The sequence below is a fragment of the Helicoverpa armigera genome, chromosome 25, assembly GCF_030705265.1.
Source record: "Helicoverpa armigera isolate CAAS_96S chromosome 25, ASM3070526v1, whole genome shotgun sequence".
Classification (NCBI taxonomy): domain Eukaryota; kingdom Metazoa; phylum Arthropoda; class Insecta; order Lepidoptera; family Noctuidae; genus Helicoverpa; species Helicoverpa armigera.
The window spans coordinates 4,122,315-4,131,172 of NC_087144.1; the positions used below are offsets into that span (position 1 = coordinate 4,122,315).

The following is an 8,858-nucleotide window of genomic DNA, read 5'->3' on the forward strand; positions in this document are numbered from 1 at the left end:
CAGTTGTTTTTGCTACTTCAGTGCTTTAACTTTTTGTTAGACTGAGGACTCAAAGAGTAAGCGCAGAATGAATCAACCTACTAACTACTAAAGTATTAAAAAACCGCGAGCGAAGCGAGCGGATTTTTTTTAATAATTTTGGGGAATTAATTTAAGTAATCCATGACAGCCGGACTGGCACCCCTCTCAGTGACGCCTCCTTTACCTTTTTGTTAGACCAAAACATTTTTGAAAAACTGCGTATTAAAATTTGATAAAATTTTCACCTGCTCTAAATGGGCTATACTGATGATTGATGGCAATGTTAAGAGTTTCGGTATTTTAGTGTAAAGCGTCCTATCGTTTAGATATTATAATATTGTACCCACGTGTTTTAAAACATCGCTTTTTCATAATTAAACACTATTTAGAGGAGAATCATGGGCCGCGACAAAACCAATTTAAGTAAGCAGTGCCGATCACATTATCAGATTTTTCATTAATGTTTTTCGGTAATACCTAAATATCGGTTATCATTTGGTAATCTGGCAGGAACTAGGGGGCCCCATTCGATCGCGGGGCCCTGGGCACTTGCCCATAGTGCCCAGTGGAGAAGAGGGGCCTGGGTGGGATAGAAAGGTATAGAAGGAGAAGATGATGATAATGATATATAATTATCATCACCTTCTTGCTTTTATCCTCATAACATAATATAACCATATAAGTCAGTAGATTGCATAAAAATAGTGGCACATTGCATCACAGACGTCAAATCCATTGATACAGCTTAGGCCATAAAGTAAATAGAAAGGGGCATGAATAGAAACAGATCAGTGAGACCTGAACAAAGAGTATGTATGATGGAAAAATTATAGCTTCATAATGAAACCTAAGTCAAAAAAAACCTAAGTAACAAAGTCATGAAACAACTTAGTAGTATGCGAAATCAAATTATCATAATGGTTTGAACAATACTAATAAGCTGTAGGTAAGCTTAGTGGTCAGATGGTTATCTCGACAATTGCTGTAGTAGTCAGATGTTCATATAATAGCGGTTTTACGTATTAAACTCTCAACACAAGACCTATATGAACTTTATAAAAACCATGAGAAAGATGAATACAAAAAGGCATGGAAGTACAGTAGGTAGCAATTATAATCGATAAAGTACAAGGTCAATATAAAAACACCACTCACCGATTATATCGTATATACTGGCCGTGTAATTATCCATAAAATAAGAAATAAACCCCATTTTTAAAAACAGCTGATCACAGATTAGGTAAACACAATACTATCACGTACAATGAAGTTAAACTTGACATGAAAATAATAATGGTTCAGTTACGAAATACTTTACGCGCCATCAATTATCGAATTACGCTTTGTTTTGCTTTATTTTTTCATTGAATCGTCAGCGATTCGCGAAATTGCTAAAGCAATTTGATTTGACAGTTTGCTGTGACATGACAGATTGCATCAGTGACACACGTGACACAGCTTTGAAATCGTTCAGAAACTGACACAGACGAGGATTGCGGTTTGATACAATGGTCAACAAGGGCGGCCGCGGCACTTCCTAAATTACTAATGAATTAACATATTTCTTCACATAATTTTATATGTATTTAGAAACCAAGTAATATTATTTATTATTATTTTATTGATTGCTCCTCCCAATCTCGACCTCCTCTGCAGATTAATTTAATGTTCTCCACTCCATCATAATAAAAAAAAAACAAACAATGTCAAAATCAAAATATTGACTGACAGACTTTGTTTTGTTTACTGCAAAAAAATCTGAACAATATTATAAATATATTAAGAAATAGGAACAAAGTCTCTAAAATGGTTCCACAAATTCGAACTTAATTCCTAATACTACCTTTAACCATGAATGACAAAATTTACGAAAAAATGTTGCTACGACGACGATTTTTCAAAAGGGTGTCCCTAATGGTCATAGCGTTTACCATATCTTTTTACATTTCAGTTATTCTGTTTGGTGACTTGAAGGTACCCAGAGTGATGACGATGACTGACCTGAACCGGTGTCCGGCTTGCTTCGGAGTGTCTGTCTGTCCCGAACTTTACTCCAACCAAGTTATCATTGAGTCCAATACTTGGTCAAGCATGTTTAATACCAAAAACATATTTTATGGTTACACAAAGTCTAACCGGCGGGTGGTTATGAAGAAGCTAGCTCACAATTCAGAGTGGAAGGCATTTGATCAGCAGTTGTGTAAAAATTTCCACTTAAAACGGAACTGTAAGCCAATGCATTTATTGAATGTTTCCAATATTGATGATAAGTTGATCAAACTTGTGGAGTATAACTTGTCTAAGCCGGATACGAGGCCTCGGAAGGGGCTGGTGATGTGTCCGTATGCATACAGCTTGTTTGACTTCATACTACCTGTGTTAAACAGTAAGAAGGATCAGGTTGATATTGTAAACATTTGGACGATGTTGAGCATTAATCCAGAGCCTATTATATTTCAGGTAAATATAAACACATAAGCAATAAAAACAAATTCCTATTCATTACACTAGTTAGTTCTCCCTAGCCGTTTCCCAACTGTGTTCAACCAGATACAGCTGAGTACTACTGTTTTAAAATTCTTAGTTGTATTTATTAACACTTTCTGAGTATAAAAAATTGGTCAATGCAATCTTTGGATCTAATGAACCAATTTTTAAAATCCTCGTACAGGAAATAGGACTTGGACACAGTTGAAACCTTGAGAAATGGCTAGATTTTTAATGTGATGGCTTAAACCACAGTCTTCATCTATTACATTTAATCAACATCTCTAAAAATTCTAGGTTCTACAAAGATCCCATGGTTGGCCCATACCAGCATATGGAGGTGTTTGTGGCCGAGTGGAGGTTGTGGCGTATGAGGGTGAACCTCTCGCATCACTCACTCATGTACCTTGGCACCGAAAGCTGAAGTTTGCTAAGAAAATACTTGATGCTGCCATGGACTTTACTTTTAAACATGACAGGTTGGTAGTTCCCTTATGTGCTCCCTTTATACATATACTTGTTTATGTATTTCCTTATATACTGCCCTTGTGCCCCCTTATGTTCTCCCCTTTACACTCCTTTAACTACTTCTTTTTGTACTCCCCCCAGGTCTTCCCTTATTTGTATAGTTATACATGTACCCTTATGTTACAGGTACCGTTTCTATCTCATGGACTGGTCCCTCGACAATATAGTGGCTAATGAAAAGGATGACATCACTTTCATTGATCTTGAAGACATAGTGGTCTTAGACAAGCACATTTCTCCTAGATCCGACCTGCCTGACTGGTATCAACGGTACGCCAGAGACATACCGGGCCCAGGCTTCATATTTTCCATACACAGCATGTGTAAGCACCATCTAAGTGACCACAACTTATGGGCTGCATGCTACATTCTAATTGGAGATGAAGACCCGTTCCTGTATCCTCTACCTAAAGCCGTAAACGCTTCCCGGCCCCATTTGGACAGGTTATTGAAAGAATGCTTGAATGGCGAAGATAGATTTAGAACTATAACTAAGTTGCAACATGTAATTGATGATATGTTGATGGACGAGAATATTATAGGCCTTAGAGCAGGCGTTAGGTGATAAACACATTTAGGTCTCTGGTTCGGCACTGATTGCAATTTAAAGTTGATTTGGAGTTGTGTTGCGTCCCTGTAATGTTTTGTACTCAAAAATATGTTATTGCTTGCAAAAAAAAGTACTCTATCAAGCAATAAAAGAAATAAAATATTGTAGGCTGAAACTAATGCTATGTCCAAATAGTAAAGAAAATTTTTAAGTTTGCTCTATGATTTATATTATGAAGAACATGTTTTTGAAACCTGCTGAATTGCTTTAATTATGATGTTATTTATCATAATAAAATGCTCATTTTTAAACTATATTCCATAGTACATAGATCTTATAATGTATGAGTTTTTAAGTACCTACCACCAAGATTGTATTTTAAATCTGTGATATACCTCGTGTAATTTCGTTTTGTGACATGTTTTAATTGGTTGTGAAATATATTCCAAATTTAGTTAAGCGTAAAGGCGTTTTTATTCTCTCCCTTTCGGCTGACCAGCAACTAAATATTCACCATCAGAGTTGTGGTGTCTATTTTCCCAAGACGTGCTATCAGAATTATACAATTTGGCAAGAAGCAAATATAAGAGTATAGCAAAAACGTCACAGTACAATAACCTATTTGCGACTCCTAAATTAATACCTCGATCCGGGTTCTGTGAGATCCCATACCAGGATGTCATCAAAAACCGTTCAATCGGCACAAATGGGCGGCAAGTAGGTACACGACTTGTTATGGTTTGGTTATCGTTATAGTTAAACCATTTTACTTCTACTGCAACTGGGTCTTATTGCACTTGGTAAACTAGCCGCATGTGCTTATATAAAACATTCAGGCGGGGATAACAGTTTCGAAAAGCAGCCGACTTGACAGAACTACTTCACGACCCGACGTATTATAGATTTTTGTGTAAATAAAACGTTAAAATATTTTTTTAGATTTATTGTAAAGTCATATTCCTAAGTTTACAAGTAGGGTTCTGGGAATTCAAAGGTAACTTCGCGCCCCGTCAGCTTCTTGTATACAGACTGGAAGGTGTCCACCTGAGAACAAACAAAACATTGGGTGAGTCTATGAAATTTTTTAAATAAGAGAAGATCTATTTAGTTTGAATAAGTTATCCAAGCAAAACTATTCAGGAACAACGTACGAGTTTAGGACAGTATCAAAATGGCGAGTTTTCACGTGTGCGCTCGGTTTAAACAAGCTTGACGCACGCACGACACATTCCGCTCTCCAAAACATCGGTCGCGGGCACATCCGAGTTTGCGCGGACGGTAGTATTCAGTTTTAAAGGCGGGTGCGTGTATCCACAAAAGAAATACACTTCAAAGTTTATATATTATTGCTCATAGAATATGAGAGACTGCAGCTGGATTGAGCGACATATGACGTATCAATTAACGTGGCGACAATGATTCCCCATTCCTCACTACATTAAGATTCCAACAGAGAATATAAGAGAGGGGCAATTTCCCTATGTTACAAAAAAGAACTGTTTTAGCACTTGTTTGAGACTAGCCGTTTTGCCTCAGTTTTACCCACATTCAGTGGGGACTACTTCCCATAGTCAGATAAAGTATAGCCTGTTACAAATGTAGAAATTCCTTCTCTAGTATTTGTGACATCTCACCTTATGTTCAATAGTGGTCTGCTGGTTCTTGTCGAGGTGCACCTTGATCAGCTGGGAGCCGTCGAGCTTGATCCGGATGCGCTTGCCCACAATCTCTGCGGGGAACACCAGGTCCTCCAGGATGGCGTCGTATACTGACGTCAGTGTCCTGAAAACAAAATAGTTTATAGTTATTTTTGGTATTACAGGTATATAAATATGACCATTAAAAAACCTTTGACTTTGACATTGATAAGTATAACATCTTAAAGCTTATAAGAAAAGTTGGTCAGTGGGTCGTCTTACGGGCGGTGAGCTTAGTCTTACCTCGATATTTAGGTACATTGGTTATTGCTAGTAAATAATTGTGGCTATTTTAAGATAAAGCACATCAGTAACTATATTTTTATCTTGTTTCATGAAGTAGTAAAAAGGATATAGCTAAACTAATGGTGGAAGCTGTTCATTATAATAAACTGCTGTGGTAGGCAAATCACAATAATGCAATAATACATCCATAAAATGTAATGAATAAACTAACAGTGTATAAGTTCAATAGGCATCATTTCACAAATTGATTACTATAACTCACAAAACAATTCAGATCCATCATTCGGTACAGTAAAAAGTGCACTAAACAAACATAGATTTAATTGACTTTCTGACATTGTTACTCAGTATTGTATGCATATTTGAAGAATTACACCAAGCTATTATTTATTTATTATGTAGCGCATTCATCAGATTTAGTATTTGCCGCTGTAGACAGATCAACAATGCAATCTTTGGGGCCTGATCTGAGAGATTGTCCTATGTCCCATTCATCATGTATGTAATTTTATATTCCAAACAATATACCAATAAAAGAATCATACCTGGATCTGGGCCTCTTTTGTTTGTTGGCTACGCGTGTCTTATGGCTGGGCTTGGGCAGGATCTTGCGGTCTCCGATGAACACAACGTGTTTGCCGCTGAATTTCTTTTCCAACTCACGCACCAGCCTGATCTGGATCTTCTGGAATGCCTTCAGCTTGGGCATGGGCACGTAGATGATGATCGACTGGAATGAAAAATGTTTTTTTGAGTTTTTATGTACAATCAACATCTTTTACTGTTGGAGGTAAGAGGTGTAGGTAGTTTCTAAGTGTATAACATCTTGTAATATACTTATTGGATAAGTTGTAGTTTACAAGTGAAAGTAATATTTTGTTGGCAAATTGCCAATCTATTATTCAGATGGAGTGAGTGGCATCTTATGGACATTGTAAATATAAACTGCTGAATTCTTCTACCCACATCTCTCAAATGTTTTATAGGCAATCATAACATTTACAACAGTAGCCTGCACAAAAGGTTTTCAGAACAACAAATTTTTTGATGCCCCTTGGATAGGTACCATATTGTGGCCTTATTGCAGGATTCTGATGTACCAATTTGGAGTACCAGTACCATATTTCAGAAAATCAATAACCTGGTTGGTTATTCAATTAACTTTTAGGCGTGAAAGGTACACCATTCGCTTTGACAGAGGTTACCAATAGGTACCATTTTTTGCAAAAGTGTTTTGCCAAATACACATGGACTATTTTGACATTTGGTCCAATAAAAACCAATTTTAAGTGAGTATTACCGGGTAAATTGATAATAATTATTGTAGAGCTATTGTAAATGGTTTTATTTCTTACCTTCTTGTTGTGCAGTTCAATTTCCTTAGCCTTTGTAATGTACAGCTCCCTAAGTTGCGCCTTCAGGTCCGAGTTGGTCTCCAACTCGACCAGGGCCTGTGAGATCGATGTCTCGAAGACATCGGGCTCAGCAGCGCTCGCCTTGATGATCTTAGTACTCATCTGCAACGTACAAACACCACATACAGAACACCACTCCGAACTTATAGGTTAGGAAATTTCAGATCACGATTACAACTTTTCTAACAATCTTTCACTTCAAAACTCAGCCACAATTGCACATGCGCCTAGTATTTAGGCATGTTCTTTTAATACAACAGCAATCTTATCAAAATTACACTTTTAGAAACCAAAACAACGTTGGACACCGAGGGAGCGGATTTGTCACCACAAAATATCTAAGTAATCTTTACCGTTAACAACGAATTATTGTCCTAAATATATTACTTGTGCAATAAAGAAATAGAAACACTAATTATTTATGTAGGAAAAGGCTTAAATTCATAAAATTTATCCAAAAAATCATAAGGACAGCTACCTTGAGAACTATACGGGAGAGAAAGAGATAGACACGTGGTGTTGTCAGCATACAAACTGAAATCTACCAATATTTATAATAAAAATGAACGTAATATAAATCTCGATAGTAATTGTAAAAGATAAAAATACGTTATAACGTTAAATCAGTACTCATTGCTGTGGGTTCAATTATTCTTTGATTTATATTTCGCAATTTAGATAATGTAAAATTACACCGTGTGTATGTAGAGGTACCTACGTATATCATTCATTTATTTAAAACTCACTAGATTTTGCAGTAAGTACTCAAGCAAGCATATTAGATAATTGAGATCCCTAATTTTCGTTATTATTGTCTTTATTACAACATAGGCACATATTCGCTATATAAACTGCTATATTTAATTCAGGCATACGGCTATTCAAGTAGGAAAGAACTTCATATTAAAAATGAATCCTTAATATACCCAAATTCCATGGAACAGTTTTTGTTCCGTGATAAAATCAATATCTCAATTACATATTAGAACAACAATTTGCATGGAAACAAGCATAGATATAGACGCAAGAATTTTCTTTACTTAAAGATTTTTTCGGCATCATAAGAAAGTCATCCCCCCGAGCCTTTTCCCAATCATGTTGGGGTCGGCTTCCAGTCTAACCGGATTCAGCAGAGTACCAGTGCTTTACAAGAAGCGACTGCCTATCTGACCTCCTCAACCCAGTTACCCGGGTAACCCGATACCCCTTGGTTAGACTGGTGTCAGACTTACAGGCTTCTGACTACCCGTCACGACGACTGACAAGGATGTTCACTGACAGCCGGGACCTACAGTTTAACGTGCCATCCGAAACACAGTCAATGGTGTCTAAGATATACTTAGAAAGTACATACAAACTTAGAAAAGTTGCATTGGTACTTTGCCTGACCTCGGCATCATAAGAAAGTCTCAATTTTTACAAATTGACGCTAAGCTTTTGTCTTGGCAATCTAGGTTTTTTATCTTGTTGTTATACGAGTTTTAAATCCGAACTGCAAATATTTCTTATTTCACGTGTATTGTTTTGTTCCATTTGATGTGAAATAGGTACTTAGTTATTTATAAAACTGCAAAACCAGGTGAATTTCATACTTATTTATTTGGGTATCGTACTGGAGATAGCAGTAACGTTGGATAAAACGAATGGTTCGGTTTGTAAAATTGTTTGAGTTTTTTCACAGTGCTTACGTTTGCCACGTTCTTCCCTCATTTTAAATTGTATTTAGAAATATAGCAACATTGGCGAAAACGTTCAGGAGTATCCCTTTCGTTCGGTAATAAAACGAAAAATTCTGAATGTCAGTGTTTTTTAAATATCAATTAATGAAGATGAAATAGAATTGCGTGAATTATACATCGGAATTATATCAAAGTTATAATAAGTTAGTACATTTGAAATATGTATCTAGTTTAT

The 8,858-nt window shown here is 36.4% G+C and overlaps 3 protein-coding genes across 4 annotated transcripts in view; 1 reads left to right on the forward strand and 2 right to left on the reverse strand.

The window, feature by feature from the left end:
- LOC110377623 (uncharacterized protein) overlaps positions 1 to 1,445 on the reverse strand; it is a 29,234-nt gene extending 27,789 nt beyond the window's left edge. The window contains exon 1 of the mRNA XM_049845970.2: positions 1,177 to 1,445. Within this exon, the coding sequence (XP_049701927.2) occupies positions 1,177 to 1,234 (58 nt within the window). The 5' untranslated portion in view covers positions 1,235 to 1,445. The remainder of the gene's footprint in view (positions 1 to 1,176) is intronic.
- A 278-nt stretch (positions 1,446 to 1,723) lies between these two features.
- Positions 1,724 to 4,026, forward strand: LOC110377641 (divergent protein kinase domain 2A). Its single transcript, XM_021336594.3, has 3 exons — positions 1,724 to 2,481; positions 2,806 to 2,987; positions 3,163 to 4,026. The coding sequence occupies exons 1-3, from the start codon at positions 1,873 to 1,875 to the stop codon at positions 3,599 to 3,601; spliced, it is 1,230 nt and encodes a 409-aa protein (XP_021192269.3). The 5' UTR covers positions 1,724 to 1,872; the 3' UTR covers positions 3,602 to 4,026.
- A 488-nt stretch (positions 4,027 to 4,514) lies between these two features.
- On the reverse strand, positions 4,515 to 7,572 carry LOC110377634 (small ribosomal subunit protein eS7). 2 transcript variants are annotated; one of them, XM_021336579.3, is made up of 5 exons: positions 7,423 to 7,572; positions 6,885 to 7,046; positions 6,075 to 6,259; positions 5,221 to 5,368; positions 4,515 to 4,630 (listed from the first exon to the last, which is right to left on the reverse strand). In XM_021336579.3, exons 1-5 carry the CDS (start codon positions 7,471 to 7,473, stop codon positions 4,553 to 4,555), a joined length of 624 nt encoding a protein of 207 aa, XP_021192254.1. In that variant the 5' UTR covers positions 7,474 to 7,572; the 3' UTR covers positions 4,515 to 4,552. The 2 variants fall into 2 exon arrangements, with proteins under 2 accessions (XP_021192254.1, XP_021192255.1); XM_021336580.3 differs by having other exon boundaries at positions 7,298 to 7,440.
- Between the last annotated feature and the right edge of the window lie 1,286 nt (positions 7,573 to 8,858).